The following is a 24,517-nucleotide window of genomic DNA, read 5'->3' on the forward strand; positions in this document are numbered from 1 at the left end:
CCGCCCCCGCAGGGGCGCGGCCTGTGTGTTGGAGACTATTGTGTGACGCCTGCGCGTCTGCGGTGTTCCCTATTGTAGAATTTTTCTTTCCAGATGCACCAAGGAAAAAAGCAAAAATGTTTGTGCGCAAGGGGAGGGAAATCACTGTTTCTACATCATCTTTTCCAAAGACGCAGGAATGTCTTTATCCGTACGTTTTTCTCAGACAGAAGAGGTTACAGAAAAAGGAATCAGAAAAAGCCAGTTTGCCCCGCCCCGTCTCCTAGCAACTGTTTCCTTAGCAACCACGCGGTCAACAACGCAATTCAGTCCCAGAAGGAGCCGAGTATTTTCTTCCTGAAAAGGGGCTCCCACGAAAGGGTCAAAGGGAAACTACACGAAAGATAGATTTTAGTTCCTTGATAAGAGAGCAAGAAAAGGAAACGGCGGTGAGAGGAGGAGTGGAGACAGTGGGAAAGTGAGTCAAAAGCTGAGTAGTTAAGGAACTCCTTGGTGGCCATGGACCCAGCCTGCACTTCCGAGAGTATTTATAACCTCATACCCAGTGACTTGAAGGAGCCGCCCCCGCGTCCTAGGTATGTGGGTAAGCAAAAGCGGTGACTTCAGCCCAGAGGAAGATTGCTGACTTCTTTTAAGGAATTAAGGGCTTGCATATCATAGGACTTTTAAAATTAACCTTGGGTGGCAACTTCTTAGGAACTAGTGGACAAATCTAAATAGCGTTTTCTAATTCACAGGGGGAAAAAAAGGTGAGCTAGAGCTGTCAGACGTCCATTTTATGATCATAATTCCCGCTTATATGCAATTATTGGTTCGGTTTTAGGTGGTGTGTATAGTGTGAAATTCCATGTCCTTGAAAAGAGAAAAAATGTTTTATCAGTCCAGTTTAGGAAATCTGATGTTTAATTTTAGAAACTCAGTGTTGTTTTTGACTTCTGCACTCTTTTGCCTCCCATAATTTGGGTCGAAATTGAATTCTCATTTGTTTCTAGGCCTCGGTATTTCAATTGGTTAAACAAAGATGGTGGACTAGAATATGTCTAGGATTTTTTTTTTCAGCCTTTGTAGTTTAATTGAAGGGATGTGGTTGGATGGACAGAGATTCCAAAATATACAATTGAAGGAAATTAGTCTGTATTTGTTAGACCTTTGAAAATCTCCAAATCTCAAAAAGGAAACTACAAAATAAATGTCCCAGACACTCCACTCCGCCAAATGGCTATTCTGTAAACTCTATTGAAATCTGAGAGAAGAAGACAGTCTCATACCTCTTAGGAGTTGGTGTTTTCTGCTTTGTACCTTTGTCTTTTGACTTATGAATGTCACAGCCACTTTAAAAGAACCAACACTCAGGTGTGCCTGCCTATTGCAGCATCCAGGATGCTGAGGGAAGAAAGAGTTCAAGGCTAGTATGGGCTACAAAGAAAGACACTGTCTCTAAAACTAAACAACTAAGGAAAAAAATCCTCTGAGCTTAAAAAAAAAAAAATTCAAGATTTACAAGTTATTATTGTGGAAGTGTGCTATCAATTTGCACTTGTTTTCTGATTTGAAAATAAGGGAAGTAGACATTCTGAGGTTCCCTCTATATAATGGTCAAATTTTTTTTTACTTGAATTAGTACCAGCAAAGTGGAACTTCTTCCATTTCAACCCTAAGCGAATACCTAGCTTAGATCAGAGCAATCACGACATTGTACTTCCATTGCTTATCAGCTGGTCCTCTTTGGGAAGGCAAGTAAATGCTAACACACTTGTGGAGTTTGCAATACTCACATTACTTGTGGCTGAATCAACTTTTGGTTCAAAATTCCTATGAACTGTCAAAGATAAACTACCTCCTCTCTGTAGCACACTGAAATAAACTGCCTTCTGTGGAATACTGAGTTTATTAGTTCAGCATTCTGTTAAGTGGTAAAGAGCTCTAATGCACCTGGGAAGTTTGTTTTAAAAGAGATTTATTTGGCCCCTGTTCTGTGTCTAACTGTGCCCCAGTATTCTTGCACATGCTAGAGTGACAGCATGAATTTCTTGGTTTATTCCTAAGAAATACTTACAAAAGGGACTTAGAATAAGAAGCAATAAATGGAGTGCCCTAAATAACCCTGTTAGGTGATGTCAGTTTCCCTCTCAGCAACAAGGGTGAGACAAGACGCCACACATGCAAGGTATTGATTTGTTGTTTTTTCAAAGCATGATAAAACATTTCACCCTATTTCTCCACCACACTACTACAAACTTCCCCCTCAGTCTTCTCACTAAGGTGCTTAGTAACAAGAAAAGATTTAAAGGTGCAAGTCCTGCTTGCATCATTGAATAATCAAATTTCTGGGGAGATTGCCACAGCTCTGAAGCACTGACACAGAGTGATGCCAACCATGATATACCACACCTCACAGGAAACAGTCTTGTTGTTGAACAAAAATAGAAACATTAAAATGTCGATTAACCACAAAGAAATATATACTTAAAACCCTAGAGGAAGTTTCAAATAAACAGGTGGAAGAGATTCTTCGAAACAACAGCTTTCGCTCTGTCACAGAAATGAAGGGAAGGACATAATATGCAAACAGGGTTTTGACCGAAAGGAAAATGGCAGCTGACCCATTTCATCCAAGTCGCTGCCTCTCACCCCCACTTCCGTAGATAACATACTCTCAGACGTGTGGCGTTCTACATACAGACCACTGGGGAGAGAACATGTGCCAACGCTACCAGTTAAAATTAGCTGCCATGGAAATCTGTAGATAAGCCAGCCTGTTCAGAACATCGTTCCACACAGAACAAGGTTTACCATTCTATGCAAATAACTCTATAACATACTGTGATAAGAGAAGTCATTTTAAGAAGTTAGGAATCTGTCAGTCTATTAGATTCACCAGAGGGCATAAGACTGCATTTTTATTTTACCCAGGACTCTGGAAAAACAATGTTAAATTGATTTAGTTTAAAATGTTAACCCAACATACAGCCAACAGATACAGTGGCAACTGATACTGCCCACAGGGTCATGTCCAACTTACCAGTAGCTCTGGCGTCCCAGGCACTGTACTGCTTTTCCCTATTCATTCCCGTGGGAGCTCTATCAGATGATTAGCATTGTTTTAGTTCAGGCAGGTAAGAAAAACCAGAGCAGAGACTGACAGAAGTCTGACTGCAAGGTCCAACGCAGTATCAGCTTGCAACTGCCCGACCAAGAGAAAGAAACTCTCAAGTGCCTCGGCTTCAGCAGAGCATTCACCATTGGTTCCTGAGAGCCTGTCATGCATTAGATACCGTTCAGTATTCATACGATGCTTTCTTCTCGTGCAATAAGATATGACGAGAACAGCAGAGAAAAAGAAAATAGTGCACGGCTGTGTGCTCGGAAGCCTTGATCTGTCTCACTCAGATTTGACTTCAGAGGAACCAGAAGGCAGTCAGCCATCCACAAAGGAAGAAATGTCCGAGTCAAAACGTCATGGGCAAAAGTTAAGTTGTAGTTAGCAGAAGTATGATACTCTTTATAGGGAGCCATAAAACGCCTTCTCGTTCGTGGAGAGAGAACACAGTGTGGGATGAGAACCGGGGTTAGGGTCACCCTCACATGGAACGTGCCATGTTTTATTGCTCTGATACTCCAGTGCCAGCATAGCTGAATGGAGGCCGTTTGAATGCAGTGCTGTCCTCTACTCTAATTGGACCGATTTTTTTCTAGTATTTAGGCCAACGCTGTTCATTAGAAATGAAATAAGATAAAAAAATTTTAATAGTCATTTTTAAAAGAAAAAAAGAAGACAAAAGCAACATTAACTTTAATGTACATTTAATGATGTACATTGTTTAGCCTGACGTATCTACACTACCATCATTTCAGCGTCATTGGCGCTGGCCCCAACACCCACAGACAGAAATCTAGATGATTATATTGACAGCATTGACCCTTACCATTTTTTCTCAGTAGCTTAAGAAAGAGCATAATTACACTCAGTGACATAGACCTGGATCACTGACTATAAATTAAGTACAGGACATAGCGGTGACAGCTAACCACTCTGGGAGTGGAATTTCATCTAATTTTGAAAACTTAATTAGCCTATATAGTCAACAGGATAAATTGAAAAAAATCATTTCAATGTCTGTGAGTGAACTTATGCAGTATTTAACTAAATGTAAAATTCTCAAGATATAATTTGGAGGACTTTCGAACACAGTTCAAGCTCCAGAGACAATATTAATCTAAAATTGAAAGCACACATACATGAGTTCACACACACACACACACACACACACACACACACACACACACAAATGTAGTTTCTCAGATGTCTCATTCATTACAAGAAAAATCTGAAGTCCTTTCAAATTACCAGCACATTTGAGCAATATTGTGTTTTTGTGTATGCTTTTAATATGTTATAAAATGGATTACGATGTTGTGCTCATTGGCAATAAGAGAGTTATAGTATGTTAATTGAATATGACGATTTTAGTTTCAAAATAAGTTATTTCTAGCCCAATTTAAAATAAGTAGAAAACAGGTCCAGTTATCTGATAAAATTACCTGCCACAGAATGGAGGGGTTGCTCAGTGGTTAAGGGCACTGGCTGCTCTTCCAGAGGTCCTGAGTTCAATTCCCAGCAACCACATTGTAATGGGATCTGATGCCCCTTTCTTGTATGGCTGAAAACAGCAACAGTGTACTCATATACCTAAAATAAATAAATAAATCTTTTTAAAAATATACCTGCCACACCCCTATAAGGAAGCTGCACATTTAAAAAAAATGTAGTGGAATGTAGCTACTTGGAAAAATAACCTTTCTATATACTGACATGAAAAAGTATCGCATCATATTATGGTTAAGAAATGAAGCTGCACATACACGGGCACACATATTTGTGTAACTACAAGTAATGTGAAAGAGTCCATGAATTTGCAAAAGGACAAGAGGGGTATATGGGACAGTTAGGAGAGGGAAAAGGGAGAAATTATGAATTATAAATCTCAAAAACTGAAAGAAATAATTAGATATGGATGTAAGCAAAGTTAAGCACTCTGATGACGGTACACTAAGATGAAAAGAATAAAAAAGAAAGATAACAACAATTAGAATTGCAATTCATACAGACAAACATGCACTGAATATATGCAGGAAAACTGTTGGAAAAATGAAGGGAAGGGAACTGAGATCATTATTCATTTGTAATTGCTTTGGGACAAAAATTGTTACTTATCGACTAAAATGTCAGAATGTTTTCCACTCCTATACACACAAAAAGTACTGAATCACAAATTTCCAAACTGAAAAGGAGGCCATTATAAACACATCCTATTTCACATCAAAGGACGCCACACCTTCTCTGCCAACTTCCGCAAAAGCTTTAAGGCGCAAGCTTGGCTTGAAGATCCCCTCCGAAAGTTGTCTATGACTCATTCATTTCCATAATGTTCCCAGCTAATGTTCATGGTTGAAGCAAGGCCCTAAAGCACAGAAACAGTTTTGGTTTTCCTTACACGTCTGTGTACCCACATAAGCAGAGAATACAAGCCGACAGAGGCAGGAGGACTGGGTGGGGAAGGAGTGTGAGCAGAGTGAATTTATGTAAGTATGAGATGGTCAAAAAATGAAAACTCCAGATTAGAAACAGACTGGGGAGAAAACAGATTACCCCAAATTTCATGTCCCTAACATAGTTATAATTTGATGCATTTTCCTTCCTACAATATTAGTACAAATATTTTAATGTATCCATATTTGGGTAGATAGAATACATAGAATTTTAATAACATCAGCATCAGGTCCTGAGGATTTTCTAAAGCTACTGAGTAGTCTACAAAAAGAAATCAATTTTAAATACTTTATAAACAAAACAAACAAACAAAAAAAAAGGATAGCTGAACGTATGCTTCCAAGTAAGGGTGGGATTTATTCTCTCATCAGAAACAGCCAGGACACCAGGAAAAAACACATGGAGCAAAGGTATTTAAACACCAAGCAGGGGACAGCTCAGAGCAGTTAGTCCTTCCTGAGCAAGGAGAAAGGACTGAGGCAGGGCTGCAGTCATCCTAACAGACACTCTAGGGACAACATCCTGGTCAAAGTCCAGAGGAAGGAAACAAAGACCTTGATGATCCGAGGACTGAGAAGACAGTTAGGAGCTGGAAAGACAAGACAGCTATCGTTCACAGAACAGTGCATCAGAGGAAAGAACTGTCCAAAAAGGGACAGAAACCTACATGAGATCCCCTTGAGCTCCTTGACTGACAGTGTATATGTGTGATGAAATGCAACACCACAAAAATGACCTGAGAAAAAACAATGCTGTAAAAAGTTCATCCGCTCCCCAGCCAGAAGGGTAAGGTCTCCTTATACACAGAACACATCGCCTCAGAAGCAGGGCAGAATCGAAGACAAAGCTCGCAAGCTGAAGACATCACATCTAGCCTTAAGATGACCAGTTTTTTGAACTATCATAACTGCATTCTAGACTCAAACTAAAGAATGTTAAAACCATTTTTAAAATTTTTTTAAAAGAACAAAAGTCAGGAATTAACACTATAAAATTCACAATACTTGGCATCCAATAAAAAATATGCAGGCCAGTCAGGCAGGATGGTGCATGCCTTCAGTCTTTATACTTGAGAAGCGGAGAGACAGTGTGAGTTGGAGAGTTGGGGGCCAGCCTGGGCTACAAAGTGAGTTCCAAAACAGACTGGGCTAAGCAGAGAAACCCTGCCTCAAAACCAAAGCAGAACAACAGAAATGAACAGGCATTCAAAGAACCACGAAAATAAAAGTTATAACCTAAAGAAAGATGTCGATCTAAACACCTAGAAATGTAATACATACTAGAGAATGGCATTTAAAAAGCTATTTTAAATATCGCATTCAAAGAGGTAGAATGATGTAAGGCTAAGATACGGAGAGAAATGAAAGTCTATCTTCTAGATGCAGAGACGACCATGTCCAAAATGAAAACAGCCACTGGGTAGGACCAGCAACAGTGAAGCCACTCATACAGAAAACCTGGAATCTGCAGACACAATAACAAATGGAAATCTGAAGACACAGTAGCAACAACACAAAATGAAACATGGAGAATAAAGACCAGAAAAGAGAAGGCAGCATTGGCAAGCTAAGGGCATAAGTTAGGCATGGTAGTGCATGTCTTTCCTTAATCCTCAGGAGTCATTCTCTCTGTCTCTGCCCGTGGTCCTAAGGGTCAAAAACAGGTCCCTATGCTTCCTGACAAACTCCTTAACCCGCTGAGCCATCTTACCAACCCATAAATGCAGTCCGAAAAGCACATTAACGTTAAGTGACACAAACATGGTTAGTGCTTGGCTAAAATTTCTATGTAGTCTATGAGAAAATCCTTATAAAAATAAAGATATCGAGTACAAAACCAGGTTGATTGAGTGATGTGGCCAGCGCAGGCAGCTACCCCTTCCTCAGCACACCACGTGTGTCCCTCCTAAAGCTATGTTCTGGGGAAAGGAGGATGACCTCTCCCGGAGACAAGGAGGACTGGTCTTCAACCAAGAGTTTAGCTGTGCTCTGTCCAGGCTCCCACCTCCCTAGTCTATACAGATTGCCAGTATTTATTTTTAAGGACTGAAGTCATACAAAGTGTATTCTCCAGGTGCAGTGGGAGTAAATTGGAAATCAGTTAAAAGGATAATTGGGAAGTCTGAATCTGAAAACCAAGCAAAGATAAGCAAACTTCTAAACGAAGGCAATAGAGAATGTTCTTAAGGCTGTATGAAAATGAAAGATATCCTAACTTGCCCACCACTGTTTCACCCCTGGGAAACAGTGCTGCTCTCTGTAGCCCTGGCCATCCTGGAACTCAGTAGAGCAGATTGGCCTCGAACGCGCAGATCTGCCTGCCTCTGTCCTGCAAGTGCCCCAAGCCTCGTGAAAGATCTCCTTTCAAAAATATTTGGGAGGCAGCCAAGGCAGTGCTTGGAGGATGATCTGTAGCTCTAAACCCTCAGAAGGTCCCAAAAATTTAAAACCAAATATATTTGGTTATAATTATACCTCAAGCTTTTTCACCAAGATGGCGCCGAAAGCGAAGACGGAAGCTCCTGCCCCTCCCAACGCCGAAGGCAAAGCGAGGGCCTTGAACGCTAAGAAGGCGGTGCTGAAAGGCGTCCACAGCCACAAAAAGAAGAAGATCCGATTGTCACCCACTTTCCGGCGGCCCAAGACCCTGCGGCTCCGGAGGCAGACAAATGTCCTCGAGAGAGTGCACCCAGGAGAAACAAGCTTGACCACTCTGCTACCATCCAATTCCCACTGACCACCGAGTCGGCCATGAAGAAAACAGAGGACAGCAGCACGCGTGTGTTCATTGTGGATGTCAAGGCCAACAAGCACGGGATCAAACAGGCCGTGAAGAAACTCTATGACACGGATGTGGCCAAAGTCAAGACCCTGATACGGCCTGACGGGGAGAAGAAGGGGGATGTTCGCTTGGCTCCTGACTATGACGCTCTAGATGCTGCCAACAAGATTGGGATCATCCACAGTGAGTCCAGATGGCTAATTCTAAATATACACTCTTTTTTCACCATAAAAAAAAATACACCTCAAAAAAATTTTTTTAAAAAAGCAAATCACACCTTAAGAAAGAGGAATAAATACCAAAGAACAGTGAGAAAAATGCTGAAATGAAGCAAGAAGTCACCATTAGAGAAAAACGACGAGATTTGGATTCATTGAGAAGACAACGGTTAGATGCTAACAAGACTAACTGGCTGGGGCTTGCGGGTAGGAGACACACACATCAGTAAGATGTGTGCGAGACAGGAGACATCCCAATTGACACTCGTGACAGCCTGGGGCTGATATGGAGAGAAATGAAGACCTTTGCCCTGGTCCCTCTCTGACCCCAGCGTGCAGTGGGCGGCGTCAGACTGTTCAGCCTCACGCCCACGCTCCACTATCAATACAGACGGACACAAAGCAGAATGTTGCGCCTGTTTTTAATCTTTGAGTATTTCGCACTAGAAGTAGAAATGCTACAGTTTTAAATGTTTAATTTCAGGTACTCATCACTGTTTAGAGCGACTATAAAAGATGACATGAAGAAACTCAAAACTGGGATGAAGACCATGGGGCCTGCAAAAGTAGACGTGCCTTCCCCAAAGGATTTCCTAAGGAAACATTCCAAGGACATACAGCTGCCGCCCAGTAGGTTAAAGTCACTTGCCCTTTTCAATGCTAGAGTTGTTGGCAGGTAATGAGCTGCAGTTATGTCACCCTCCGTGAATATTAAACGTACAGAGGCAGCAGCGACTTCACCTTGTGAGTGGGGCTCGAGGGGGACTGGCAGAAAGTAGGAGCAGAAATAGAAAAAATAGAGGGGCTCGTGATAACTTGGCTCCGTATGGCCTCTTGGTGGGGCAAGCGCTTGCCTCACTTCTCAGCCTATCCAAAGAGGCCCCACCTCCAACAGCACAGGCTTCAGCGTCCGCGCTGGCTTTATCTTTAATACTAAGCATTCACAGAAAGGGTTAGCACCCCAGGTATGGTGTTTGCTTCACGGGCAAGGTTGCCTCTCATTTTGTCTCCAGACTTTTTTCTAAGAGATACAGTGGTTATTACCAGTTGGAGCAATATCTAACTTGAATTAGAAACCATTCTACTAACGTCTATTTATCTAAATTACCCTAAAAGATCTTACACTCAGATAAGGTTCACTTTCTAAGGTACCATATCTATAGATTTAATGTGTGAATTCTGGAGGGACAGAAATCAGTCCCAAGAAAAGGGGAAATCTAACCCACAGACTTCAACAATAATTATGGGATATTTTTCCCTGAAATTAAAAGTACTATAATCTCATCTGTAACAGGCCCCCAGACCTTAGTATGACTGACTCCATGATGTAAGCTCCATTCAGCCCATACAACTCAGCATGTAGATATTACCACCTGTCAAAATTAAAACAGAGGCCTGATCCATCAATGTCCATAGCTCTTGGACAGTCCCTAAACATGCTCACCTCGCTTTTTAGCTTCTGTAGTTCTGCTTCTGGATAACTGTTCTTGTTAACTGTCAAACCAGAACATGACTTTTATGATTAAAAGCTCACTCTAAGAAAGGCTTAGGGCTACACTGAGATCCGGAAGATCCAGATTACCCCGTGTTACTGCCTGTCTGCTAATAAAGACTTCCCATTGGTTAAACCACGTCTGAGCAGTGTTCTGTGGTGAATACCCCAGAAGATCACTACCCAAACAGTCACCTAGTGCAGAAGTGAATAAACTCAGACCATCGTAACTACAGTGCAGCTGAGACTGGAATGAGACAGGAGAGTAGCTGTTCCAGTTCTTAGAAATCAATGTCAATTCTTTTACAGTAGAATAGACAAGTCACATTACTATGACTATATAAAAATGCTGGCTGGAATTGTTGAACAGGAAAGACCGTTAGGCAAAACAATTTCATCTGCTTTCCTGAAGAGTGTAGGATAGAGATAGAGGAAAAGGCCTGGGGGTTGCTCCTTTAGAATGGTGGGACACACCAAGAAGGAAGGAATAGGGAATTTGGGTCACACTGGTAACCTGTTACTTGTTAAACTGTGCATTGAGTGCACAGTAATTATTCACTGTAATAATAATGGTGCCTGTGAAAATATCCAGAGTTCATTGGGCTTCCAATGTGAAGTCTTATTAATTTATTCAAGGGCTTTGTTATCATTTTCTCTTAAAAATAATTCTGGTTAGTACTGAAAGAGTGCTGAAGTATCTGTGGTTTTTACTTATTTTAAGTGGTAAAACTGAATGTGGGTTGCTGTGGCCTTTATAATAGCCATCGAAACTGTAGTGGCGATCCCTTGTCACCACCCTCTTACTTTTTATGCTGCTGTTCAGCGTCACATCGGTTACATTGGGCTTAACTTGGTGTTTTGATTAATTACATTTTTTCTGTTTAAGTGCTTTTGTAGAAGTATGACTGACAAAGGGAAAGCAATACCCACTTGATGTAGACAATCCAATATATTTTTGGCTATATAGCATTTTTTCACCTTAAGTATTTATGTATGCTGTAAGGAACTCTCAATACCAGTGGCACACATTTGGATGTCCCAAAGAGTGCTGAGTAATAATGTTTACTTTTGAATATTAACAATAAAATGTTATGTTTGACAGAGAAAACGTTTAATAGGTTCTCTTCCAAGAAGCCTGCAGTGCCCTTGAGGACCGATCATCCAGTCATGGGAATACAGAGTGGAAAAAACTTCATAAACACAAATGTAGCTGATGTCATCGTGGGCGTGGCCAAAAAGCCCAAGCCAATTTATGTTGACAAACGAACTGGAGACAGGCATGATCTTGAAACGTCAGGACTCTTCCCCAAGTACATCAACAAAAAGGTAGCCCTTTATTTTCAGTGAGAGATATGAGATCCAAAGCCCGGCAGAGAGCTAGCCATCTCTGCGAGATAGCTGGAGTGCGCTCCCTGGACAGACAACAGTCTGGTCACTCCCACTGCCCTATGCTCTGCGTGTGGCTCACACTTGAATGCCGTCTTCCTCAACTTTAGCTGCTAATGTACTTAATGGCTACAGCAGTCTAAAAACTATTGATTATCAGTGTCACTAAAGGCAGTCACTACTGTAAATGTGGAGGAACGGATGTTTCAGGATGTCTTGAGATGCGGCCCCTCACCTCACCACCATGGGAGCGGGATGAGAACTCAGCCCACGCAGCTTCAGAGCCAGCTGTCCTGTCCATCTCTCTGAAATAACCTGGGTCGCTACTTCAGTGAAAGCTGATTTGTGTGATGTGCGTTCGGAGCAATCACTGCAAAGGGATTAATGGCTTGGGTCCTTGATCTCTACCTGAAAAGGTGTTCATAGGGGAGGGTCAGGATTTCATTTGCTAGACATTACATAAAAAGTAAATTAGTAAGTAAAACTACTAAATTAGTAGTTTGCATTTAGTAAAAAGGTTTTTAAATCAAAAAAACTTACAAAGAAAAATATACAAATCTTGCACTATTTTATATACTTTATAAAGCATAAAAGTGTGTGTGTGAACACACACTAAAACCAGCCGCTAAGTCCCCAATATTAGGAACAAACAGTAGTTGTGGCCAGAAATTGAAAAGGATAAAAGGAAGGAAGGAAGGAAGGAAGGAAGGAAGGAAGGAAGGAAGGAGGGAAGGAGGGAGGGAGGGAAGGAAGGAAAGAGAGAGAGCTCAAGGAATAAAGAAAGGGGCAGAGGGAGAGAGGAAAGGGGGAAAAGAAAAGAAAAAAGAAAAGAAAAAAGATGAGGGAAAAACAGAGGAAGGGAAAGGGGAGGGAGAGGGAAGGGGGAAGGAGAGAGAGGAGAGGGGGAGGGAGAGGAGAGGGAGAGAGGGGAGGAGAGAGGAGGAGGAGAGGGGGGAGGAGAGGAGAGGGGAGGGAGAGGAGGAGGGGAGGAGGAGGGGGGTGGGGGAAGAAGAGGAGAGGAGAGGGAGGGGGAGGGGACTCCAACAGTGAGGGATGAGTACAGGTAGCCCAGTGATGTACTGCATACCAACCACAAGTGTAGAAATGTCCAGCAGGCTAAGATCACCTCCGGAAGAACTCAGCTGTTATCCAGACGTTGGCCACATGCTGAGAGCATTACTAAGGCTACTCAGGATAACTTCTTCCATGGTTCTTGTCCCATCACTGGGAAAAGTGGCCTCCTGGCTCCTTCAAGTCACTTCCAACCCACTATTGATCTGTTAGAACAGCAAGGGCTGCATGTGCTGCCTCTCCTCCAGCAGTCTCTGTTTATGCGCCCCATGTCAATACGCTTTTTTTTAACAGAAAAAATGTTGACATATCCATCACAGAAACATGAAGCTTGAAGACCCACCTACTACCTGTATGCATTTATTAAACCTCAATGGCAACACACTGTTCTCTTGCTGTCTCTCTTCACAGACTTCCTGGATCAACTTTTCACTATTCAGAGTTAAGTCTAAACACACACACACACACACACACACACACACACACACACACACACACACACACAATCCATGATAAGTAATGGAGGTTGCCATGTCTCAGTTTGGCTTCTGTGTGATAGATGGCATGACCAAACACACGTAGGGAGGAAAGGGTTGACTTAATCTTACAGCTTAAAGTCCATCACAGAAGGAACTCAGAGCAGGAACTCAACGCAGGATCGGGGAGGCAAGAGCTGATGCAGAGGCCATGGAGGGTGCTGCTTACTGGCTTGCTCCCCATGGTTTGCTCAGCCTGCTTTTTTATAGAACCCAGGACCACTGACCTGAGGATGGCACCACCCACAGTGAGCTGGGCCCTCCCACATCAACCATTAATCAAGAAAATGCCCAAATAGACTTGTTTTAGAAGCCAATTTGATGAGGGCATTTTCTCAATTGAGCTTCCATCCTCCCAGATGACCCTAGCTTATATCAAGTCAACAACAACAACCAGTATCAGAGAGTAAAGGGAATACAATTTGGAGAAAAACAAGCACGTCCCCCATTGGTTTTAAATGAATTACATGTCATTTGTGCCTTAGGAATGCGGGGACATACCGAAAGATGAGCGAGCATATGAGGTGTGTCGCAGTTACAGGGAGCCAGCCTTTCAAACCCTGACTCGCTGCTTGCTAACGCTGGGATCTGTGACATGCTCTGGAATTGACCACAGGGGTATAGTGAGCATTAAATGACATTAAGTGTACTAAGTCCCTGACAACGTCTGGCACCTAATAAAAGAGTCAGAACAGATCAACGTTATAATAGAACAATTAGTGACAAGACTCTTCAGTCTCCAGCCACTTAGCTTGTAGGAACACTTAAGATCACTAAAGCTTTTGTTCATTCGCCAGATTTTTTTCCTGAAATGTATTACAGGGCCCCTTTCCTGAATATAACATGCCAAACATAATCTAACCTTTTAAAAAATATCTTTTATTATGGCACAGGGCAGTGTGCATGTGCCACAGCTCACATGCAGAAGTCGGGATGACTTTGTGAGAATAATTGTGAGTTGTTTCCATGACTACCAGACCACCCCCCACCCCCCCGACGACTGCTTCCTGGAGATAACGTCCCTGGGTTCTGTACCTTCAGTTGCTTCCCTTTTGTTTTGCTTCCTAGCCCTTGTTGTCATCTGCGCATGTGCACGTGTTACAGTATACTTTTCCTCTTCGTTATTACAGGGCACCTTATGCCTACCAAAATCCACAAATAACCGTAGCCTTCATATGAATGGCTTAGTGGATGTGTGTTACATACATAGCCTGTTAAGGACTTTATTTTATCTCTAGATTTCTTAACATAAGCAATATAGGGCAAATACTATATACAACATCGGTATACCATGCTGCTTAGGGGAGAATAACAAGGGGTGGGGGAAGTCTGTAAGTATTCAATACAGATGTAGTTTAATTGTCTTAGGTTTATTTTTATGTGTACTTTGCCTGAGTATTTTAATCAGTGTTTTGCCTGCATGTATCTCTGTCTACCAAGTGTGCAAGCAGGACCTGTGAAAGGCCAGAAAAGGTTGGTAGATCCCCTGAAACTGATGGTTGAAAGCCACCATGTGGATGCTGGGAACTGAACCCAGGTCCTCTGCAGATACAGCCAGTGCTCTCTAACTTTGGAGCCATCTCTCCAGCCCCAGATACAGGTGCTTAATGTTCCCTCTTTTGAGGTTGACATAACACATCTCTCCACCCAAGAATAAGAATCCTAAGAGGAAAGAAACCTTCCTTTTCTGCTCACTGTTATTCTTAGCACTCAATATGTTCTCAACCTGTCTAGAGGAACTGTGCTGCTCTAGACAGAGACACTACATCCCCTAATCTGGAAGAAGTCCAGCCCGTGGCCTCAGCATCAGTCCCTGTGAGCATCCCAGGAACCCCAACAGGAAGCTCACCCTTTCAAATCAACCTTAGAGTCCAGACCCAAGCTTCCCTTGACATTCTTGTGCCTGGTGCCCACTAAGGGCTTGTTTTTATGGTGGATGAGGGTTTGTCCTTTTTATTTAACCAGATTAGGAAAAAATAAATAAAAAATAAGAGAGAGACATATCTCAAAGATACTCAAAAGATTTCAAGAAACAGCTGAATTAAATAAAATACATGAAAGGAAAACCAACATGTTTAAGACTTTTTCTTAGCTGTGTACATGCACTTGTGTCCACCTGTATGCCAATGTGGGTACCTACAAGAAAAGAGAACCATCGGAACTGGAAATACTGGTGGTTCTGAGCCACCTGAGTAGGTGCCAGGAACTGAACTCAGGTCTTCTGCAAAGGCAGCAAGGGTTCCTAACCACGGGGCCTTCTCAATAGCCTCAGAAAAGCCCACCCCTAAAAGTAAAAGTTTCTGGGTGTGGTGATTTTAGTCTCAGTACTCAGGAATCTGAGGCATGTGGATCTCTATAAATTTGTGGCCAGTCTGGTCTACATAGAGAATTCAAGGCCAGCCTGGGCTGCTCTGCCTAAAAAAAAAAAGTCTAGAGCTTAAGAATAGACACTGGTAATAGAAGAGAGAAAACAAATTTGCTACAAGATCTCTCCTCTTTGTGTGTGTGTGTGTGTGTGTGTGTGTGTGTGTGTGTGTGTGTGTGTGTGTGTGGTGTGTGTGTGCACGTGCCAAGTGCATACACATATGATAAGGTCAGAGGACAATTTATAGAAGAAGTCAGTTCTCTGCTCCCATCATGTGAGCTCAGGGGATTGAATTCAGATAGTTAGACTTGGTGTCAAACACCTTTACTCACTGAGCCAACTTTCTGGTCCAGCACCTTATTTTAAGATCAGGATGAACTAGCTCTAATTTGAGGAAGTGATGTGTGTGTGCATGCGCATGTGCCTGTGTACTTGCAACTGTGTGTGTGTAATTACTGAAGTTTGCCAGTTTGCCTAGTTTTTGTTTGTTGGGTCTTTCTTTCTCTTCAATATTTAAAACAATAAATGTCCTTGTTCTCTAGTCCTCAGTTGGTATGCTCACGCGTAGAAGACTGCTCGCAGGACACTGATGAGTTTTTTTCTCTGAAATCCTCCCAGGATTACGGCATCATACCCGAGTACATATGCAAACGCAATGAGGACGTGAAGAAAGCACAGGAAGAGTATGACAATTATGTCCAGGAGAATCTTAAGAAAGCGGCCATGAAGAGACTCTGTGATGAAGAAAGGGAGGCCGTTCTGCAGGTGAGCCTCTGCAGGCCTCTCTAACTGTCCACCCTCCCACCAGCCCAGCCACTGAAGCCAGGGCTTCAACTGCCTCAAAACAGTCTCTTAGGGTTCTAGCAAAAGCGCTCAGAGTAAAGCTTACTCTTTGGAAAGAGAAAGGGAAAAAAAACTGCATAATACAGAGATCATAAAATATTTTGCTGCTAACTTGGTGAGTTTAGGTTGTAAGGAAGCCACTTTCTCCTACTGCAAAGACTGAAGAGATAGTTACTTCCGCTCACTACATTTACTTGTTAAAGTACTCAGAAGGAGCTATTTTTCACTAGATGGAGCTCTAGAATAATTGAAGATGTCCCCAAGTTATATTTCTTCATTCCAGTAATTCAACTACTGAAGTTATTAAATGAATGGGTATTAGGTTTCACATATGTCTCCTCCACTTTGAATAAATGGGCCTTATGACACACCGTCGTTGTAGTTCAATGGAAGAGGTCTACCTAAAGCGTGAGGCATCAAGAGACGAGCAGGGTGTGACACTGTCATCTGTACAGAGCAGTTACCAAGCACCTGCTTGTCCTACTCTTCTACCACACTGACCCTTGAAGAAGTGGCATAACGATTCCTTTTACATTTATTTTGAAAGCTTCTACAAGACAATATCCAGTGACTCCATAGAGCAAGAGGATTTGTTTGGGGAGATGGCGCAGTGGTAAAGAGCTCATCTGATGAATGTGGGTACATAAAACGTGAAATGTGCATGTTTGCATCCTGGGGCCCCTGTGCCAACACGGAAGGTGCTGATTGACAAGAAAGTCGTGGAAGCTCATGGGTCAGTTAGTCTGGTATACAGAGGGAACCCCTTCTCAAATAATGAAGGCAAGGATCAATACCTGAGGTTGCCCTCTGACCTCTCCACAGGCATCACAGCACCCACATGCCCTTAATTATAAATGGGCCATATACCATTATGATTCTTAACATTTAATGGATGTCATAAGCACCAATAAAGGTTTAGTAACTGTCTATTCTCTACACAATATTAGCCTGAGACATGGCGATACCACGAATGGTATAAGACACAAGTTTTGCTGCAGAAAGTGCTGTAATTAGATCGATGAGACATGATCTGTGTAATGCACAGAGAGATAGGAATGTGTGTGTGCTGTGGGTGTGTGGATTTCAAGCTTAAGCACATCTCAAGGAAGTTATCAGCACCAAAAGACATTGCTCTTAAGTGGTGCTGCAGAGTGAGAGGCCCCCAGACACCAGGGGGAACCATAGAGCAGGGGCTTCTCTGTTGAGGAGTGGTATGACAGGGTGTTGGAAATCTGCAAGGGTGGGGGTCAGTATGGCAGGCAGGAAATGGGGAGTTACAGGTCGTCTGGGGGAGGGCAAGGCTCGGAGACCATTATTTTTCAGTTATTACTTGGCTTTAGGAAGCACATCCCTCTGCAAAAGCCAGCTCGCCATGCCTGCAGGACTGCATGAGGCTGAGAAATGGGAACAGGAAGGCCTTCCTCAGAGTGCAAAGGCTCCTCCCTTCTATGCCTTTTGGCCATAGTGGAGAAACATCTTGGCCTTTTCTGGACACCCCAGGACCTCCCTTTGACGCTTCACTGGCAACACAGTAAACCTTTCATGGAATGCCTCACTCACCAGCCAGTGCATAGCTCACCAGCCAGTGCATAGCTCACCAGCCAGTGCCTCACTCACCAGCCAGTGCATAGCTCACCAGCCAGTGCATAGCTCACCAGCCAGTGCATAGCTCACCAGCCAGTCCTCACTCTCCAGCCAGTGCCTCACTCACCAGCCAGTGCATACTCACCAGCCAGTGCCTCACTCACCAGCCAGTGCCTCACTCACCAGCCAGTGCCTCACTCACCAGCCAGTGCCTCACTCACCAGCCAGTGCCTCACTCACCAGCCAGTGCACTCACCAGCCAGTGCATAGCTCACCAGCCAGTGCATAGCTCACCAGCCAGTGCATAGCTCACCAGCCAGTGCATAGCTCACCAGCCAGTGCCTCACCACCAGCCAGTGCATAGCTCACCAGCCAGTGCCTCCCACCAGCCAGTGCATAGCTCACCAGCCAGTGCCTCACTCACCAGCCAGTGCCTCACTCACCAGCCAGTGCCTCACTCACCAGCCAGTGCCTGCCTCACTCACCAGCCAGTGCATAGTTAATCAGCAGTGCATATGGTTATACGGCTGCACAATTATACAACTAATTGTGGCCCTACTGATAAGCCTTGCTTCCCACGCAAAACTGCAGAGTTCTACTGCTCAGTGGTTGTCCATCTGCCTTGAGCTGCTTCTTTATACAACTAACAGTCCCCTTGAGCCGGGAAGGGACCATCTGAGCTAATGACTCCAAACACCTCATTCTACAGATGAGGAGATTAAATACAAACATAATAAGCGGGTTCATCTGAGCATTTATCCGGTCCTTAATCGGTGGACATCTATGTGTTTGTGGGCAAGACACACAAAATAAACACAGTCTGTACTCTAGTAGACTGGTGCACTTGCCTTTGGCCACATATCATCAAATCAGTGAGTCAGGACTAAAGTCATATCTAGCGAATCCTGCGCTGGTGTTTTTCATACCACAGACGAGATGGGTAAAAAGGAAGTTGTATGAGTCTGGGCTCCAGTGGAGAAATAGAAGACAGAGTCAGGGGTTCTGAAGGGAGTTTTGGAAGGAGCAGTAGACAGAAGTGAAGTTCATTGAAGGGAACCAGCAAGGCTCTGATACCTCCAAGACCAGGGACAGGGAAGTGCACTATCTGTAGCCATAAGGACTGCGGGGGTGGGGACAGAGGCTGTCAGTGCTCTCAGCACACAACGAGCTGGAAAGACCTCACAGTGCAGGACCCCTGGAAGTGTGTCCAACAGTGTAGAAGGCAAGGGGGTAGGGGCTTAGTCTCGCTTCCCTCCCTCCAGAGGACAGAAGGAAAAAAAGCAGGACTCTAGCAGTGTCACAAGGCAGGGACGGAAGGTGGAGAGTGTTTGGGAGCTAGAAGAACAGGAAATGGAAGGCAATTTTATAGCTCAGACCTCGCTATTTGAAATTTTACATCACTAACAATATTATTTGAGTACTAAAACAGGAGAAAGAAAAATGAAAAGAATTCAAAGGACAAGTTTCTATTGCTCCAATGGATAAAAGACTATTTTGTAAGATAAAGTAAACCAAAAAAAAAAGGTTTAAAAACAGCAAAGAGGCTGCATCAACATGATACAAAATTATATTGAGTTTCTGTCCTCAGCTGTTGACTTTGATCCAAACAGTGTTGTACATTCTAGAAGTTAAAAGCAAACTACCCTTCAAAAAGAAATCCACAGGGGGAAAAATGTGCTTCTGGGACCGCAAGTAATATGAAAATATTCCCCAACTTGCTTGAAACCCCTTTGATATTTGAAAGTGTATAAATGTATACATTTTTCTCTCTGCGGTAGGCGCCCCTGTGGTGCACTGTGGAAACATGTTCAGGTTTCATAATGAAGGACCAGGGAAAGCAGGGTTTCTTTGAGGACTTCTCTTCAGGACACATGTCGTGTGCTATTAAAAGCTTCTCTGACCCGACTCCCTCTTGAGAGAGTTAAAGTTCAGTGGTTATGGCTTCTACAGTTCGCCATCCCAGATCTGTGCTTCAGTCTGACTCAGAAAGGGGCCAAGTCGCCTTGTCCCGTTTCCCCAACCAGTGTCTCTTAGTTAGCATATCCTAGCTTCCCATTGCTTTACCAAAGTACAGAAGCAAATCACTGAAACGTCTTTGTTCCCCACACGTTTCTACTTTCTGTGATGTCATCATTATATAAAATAAGATAATTCCAATCTTGGGGGCAGGGGGGTTGGCTTAGCAAAATACTGAAACAAATTACTGGGGATCATTGCAGCATTATTCACACACATACACACGTAATGTGCTTTGCTCATATCCACCCCACAAGGCCTTCACGTGCCTCTTCTCCCTCTTACTCATCTCCCCCTTTCTCCCCTCCTGTTTGTTACCAGTGTTAAAGTTGGCATACATAGTGACGGGAATCACAATGTACTTCATGCTTTGTGGCTTTGTACTCTGTTCAAGTTTATTCCCCTTCCCCATTGGCCTCTCCTACACTCCCTGATCTGCTCTGTCCGATCCCTTTCTGCACACACGGTCCTCCCTTCTGCTCTCTCTTCACAGGGATCCATTACCCTCTCCTTTTACTGCCTTGCTTAAGATCTGCTCCTCACCTGTGCCCTCCCCAACTCAAGGCTCCTCCCTGGTTCTATGATTTAGAGACGTGCACATCTTCCTTATCCATTGGCTGCTGACAGACGCATCGGCTTGTCCCTTTTCCAGCTATTGTGAGTAGTGCAGCAATAGGCGTAGAAATGCCAGGATCTCTGCTGTGTGGTGGCTGCGTTCTGCTGGTACCTCCACAGGAGTGATATAGCTGGGCCATGTGGTATTTCTACTTTTAGAGAAACCCCTATGTTGATTTCTATAGTGTCTGTACCAGCTCACAGTCCTACCAGCAGCTTAAGATTTCTTTCCTTCACGTCCTCACCAGTATTGGCTGTCACTTATGTTTCTCAGACAGCCATCCTGCCAGGGGTGAGATGGGGGACTGCAAGCTCTTTCAGTGTGAATTCCATCAATGGCTGTGGATACTGAGCCTTTTTTCAGCTTTCTAATAGCAGTTTCTGTATTTCTTCTTTGGAGAACTACTTGTCCTGTTTCTTGGCCAGTGGACTGGGTTGGATGATCTGTGCTTGTTTTTGTTCCCTATTCTGAAAGCTGTCCTCACTGTGCCAATTATTTCCTGTGCTCTGAAGAAGCCAATCATACATTTTGATTTGATCTTACATGTAGTAGGATTTCCCCTGCATGTATGTGTGCCTGCCACATACATGGCTGGTGCCTGCGGAGGCCAGAGAGGGTGTTGGATCCCCTACAGATAGTTATGAGCTGCTGTGTGGGAGATGGGAATCATACCACGTCTTTTAGAAGAGCAGCCAGTGCCCTTAACCTCTCTCTGCAGACCCTGAGAAGCCCTTTACTTTCATGGAATCCTGCCTGCCAATCTTTGGCTTGTTCCAGTGTTGTTGCGGCCTACGTTGATCTTCTCAAGTTCTTCCCATGCATCGTCCCTCATCATTTCAAAGCTTCAGATCTTACCTTAAGACCCCTTCTATCCATTTTGAACTGATCTGAGCAGTTTCGTTCTTCTGACACCTTTATCAAGAATTAAGTGGTTTTATTTATCTCTGTGGGTTTATTTCTGAGTCCTCTATTCCATCAGTCGACATATCTGCTTTTGAGCCAGAACCATGCTATTTTTGTTACTGTGGCTCTGTAATATAATCTGAGACCAGGTATTGAGAGTCTTCCAGCATTGCTCTTTCGATAAGGATTGTTTTGGCTGTTCAAGGCCCTTGAAGACTGGAAACTGACACTTATGGAGGCAGGGTCAATTGAGCTAGCGGACTCTCATCCTTTCCCAGCTTTACACTGCTGCTGAGTCGATATGAAAAACGAGACATTCACCAGATCTGTCTTCACTTTGGTGGCTAAACTCTTCTTCTTGGGAATCTCTGCTAGCCACAGGTAGCTTTTCAACCTGTGGGCTGGGCAATTGTCTCATCCTTCAGATACATCCTGAATGGCATCCCTGTGGAGGCTAATGGCTAGCTGGAGATGACTCCCAAATGTGGAACATCTCCTCCAAATGTCTTGGGAGTGTGAGAAGCAACCAGCACTGAGATCTGGTCAAACAGAAATGGTCTTTATACTTGCAAGAACCCTGGAGTACTATCTTCCATGTTGGAGGGAAGCAGCTCTTAGGTTTATAGACCATGCCTGGAACAGCAGGTTTCTGGGGCTGTACGGCAATGCAGGACAGTTATCATGGTCCAGAGTGATCAGACTAAGAGCTTTCTGACTGCGGGGCTATTCTCTGTTGATGAGATCTGTTTCTGGCCTCTGGGCTCAGATTATCCTTCCCCATGCACTTCCCTTACAGCTTCCTGTCGTCTACAGTCTGGGCTTGTCAGCATCCAGCCTGCTGCTCTCCACTTCTGCCTCCAGAGACTTCCCACACCCTGGCGCTGTGGCAGGCCAAACTGAAGCTCCTAGGCCTGTTCTCACGCTTCAAGGAAGCTGGGTTTTTAATAGGATCTTGCTCAAGATGCTGCCCTGAGTCACCCAGAGTGACACTGTGGGGTTTCTCACTGTCTCACCAAAATCCACCGCTGGAATGGCAGCTCTGGGCTTGTCCTGTGAGGCTCAACTTTTAGAAATGGCATCTGTTTCTTCTCAGCCTACATGACCAGCTTGGCTTTCTCCTATTCACATGGCATCTGCTCTTTTGGGGTATCCTTTTGCTTCCTTTGTGGACTCCCAAAACTCGCTCTTTCTCTCTTAAGATGAAATGTACTTTTTCTTTGTGTCTGAAAGTATGCACACGTGCGTGTGTGCATGTGAGTGCACATGTACTCATACGTGGAGGTCAGAGGTCAATGTGGGGGTGACTTCTGTCACTGTTTACCATATCCACTGAACCTGGAGTTTATCAATTCAGGCAGACTGCCTGATCTGAAAGCTCCTTCTGTATCTTCTTATCTCCACCCTCATGCCCAGGAGTGGAGTAGAGTGAGTGAGTTAGTTAGTTAAGTAGTTAGTTAGTTAGTTAGTTAGTGGAGTGTAAATAAAATGATCTATGATCTCACAATGAATGAAACGGGCCAGTCTGTAAAACGTCACTGAATGAATTCTATTAGTAGTTTAAGACTGTGTTGTCAGTGAAGCCCCGGTCCCCTGTAATGAGAAATGTAACCAGGCAAAGGTGGAAATGGGCATTTATAGCTCCTAAGAGAGCCCTCGTTTGAATGTGTTGATTTCAGAGACCATAAAACATTAACTACGTTATTCAATTAGCATGTGTTCTACATTTAATGACATTCCAACCATGTCTAGAACACATTCACAGGAATATGAACCCCTGATTGCACGGAAGATGGCTTAGTCTTTGTAATATGTTGAAAACATACAAAAAGGTCACTATAAACTTGAATTTCAGTATTTTTCTTACAGTAACATTTCACCAAATAAAACTTGAATATGCCAGTCAAAATTCAGGCTTCCGATGTGGCCTCCCTGTTGAAGAACAAAGATAGAACAGAACATTCTGAGCAGGGAGGAAGTGAAGGTGGGGGAGGGGCGGTTTGTTGTACAAAGTGTTTACCATGTGAGCATGGGTACCTGAGCTTGATCTCCAGAGCCCATGTAAGAATGCCAGTCATGGTGACATGTGCTGTGATCTTAGCAGTAGTGTGGTGACATGTGCTGTGATCTTAGCAGTAGTGTGGAAGAAGCAGGTAGGGGGCTGGGGGGAGGCAGCAGTGGGAGGGGCTGCTGGCCTGCTAACCTAAGTTCCTGACTTCCAGGCCTGCAAAGAGGCAGTAGGGTGGTGGTCCTAAAGATGATATGTGACAAAACTTTTCTAATAAATGTATGAAAAATATTTTCAAAACCAACTTTTACTTGGGACCATCAATTTTCAGATTGTTGATTTTTACCAAAGCGTTTGGTATAAGCTTGGCTCCACAGTGGTCCTAACTCTGTCCAGGTACAGGGCTCTGCCTCTGTGCCGTGCTTTCTGTTACTTGGCCAAGTCCAGGACGGACACGTTATCATTTCCAAAGTCGCCTCAGCAGCCGTCTGCACCTTCTCAGTCTCCGTTACCCGCAGTTTCGTTGTTGGTTCCTTTTGCAGTCTACCCGTTACGGCAAAGTCTCTTTACCATTTGCAGGGTCTGAAGAAGAATTGGGAAGAGGTGCACAAAGAGTTCCAGTCCCTCTCGGTCTTCATCGACTCCATACCGAAGAAGATCCGCAAGCAGAGGCTGGAAAAGGAGATGAAGCAGCTGGAACACGACATCAGCATCATCGAGAAGCACAAGATCATCTACATCGCTAACAAGTGAGCGGCTGCCACGGCGCGGAAGAGGAAACAGAAGGACAAACCCTCACGGACATCAAACTAACCCACTCTTCTCAAAGAGGACTATGAAGAGAATAAGTTTTCACTGAAAATGTAGGCAGTGTGTTGAAAGAATAATTGAGTTATTTGATTGTTCTAGAGAAAATTTTCTCCTCCATTGTCACAGTTCTACTTATAAGCAAACCATTAAAGTCGGAAGCTTCACCTTGGGTCTGTATTCCATAATGGCAATCATCCTATCACCGTGGACCTGTTTCACGTGAACATTACTTCTGGACCTTAGAAAGTAGAAACATTTAGCATTTCAGGGCTTTGCACTGTTTTGTTGTGTGTTTTTTGTTTTGTTCTGCTTTTTTCTTCCCTGGGTGACAGTAAGAATA

The 24,517-nt window shown here is 43.6% G+C and overlaps 1 protein-coding gene and 1 pseudogene across 1 annotated transcript; both read left to right on the plus strand.

Annotated features, from left to right (window-relative positions):
- The first annotated feature begins 74 nt into the window (after positions 1-74).
- Enkur (enkurin, TRPC channel interacting protein) lies at positions 75-24,120 on the plus strand. The gene is made up of 5 exons (XM_032884897.1): positions 75-575; positions 9,035-9,180; positions 11,145-11,368; positions 16,019-16,165; positions 23,947-24,120. Exons 1-5 carry the CDS (start codon positions 499-501, stop codon positions 24,118-24,120), a joined length of 768 nt encoding a protein of 255 aa, XP_032740788.1. The 5' UTR covers positions 75-498.
- Positions 7,353-9,016, plus strand: LOC116883684 (annotated as a pseudogene).
- Positions 24,121-24,517: the final 397 nt, after the last annotated feature.

This window comes from Rattus rattus, chromosome 14 (genome assembly GCF_011064425.1).
Source record: "Rattus rattus isolate New Zealand chromosome 14, Rrattus_CSIRO_v1, whole genome shotgun sequence".
Classification (NCBI taxonomy): Eukaryota; Metazoa; Chordata; class Mammalia; order Rodentia; family Muridae; genus Rattus; species Rattus rattus.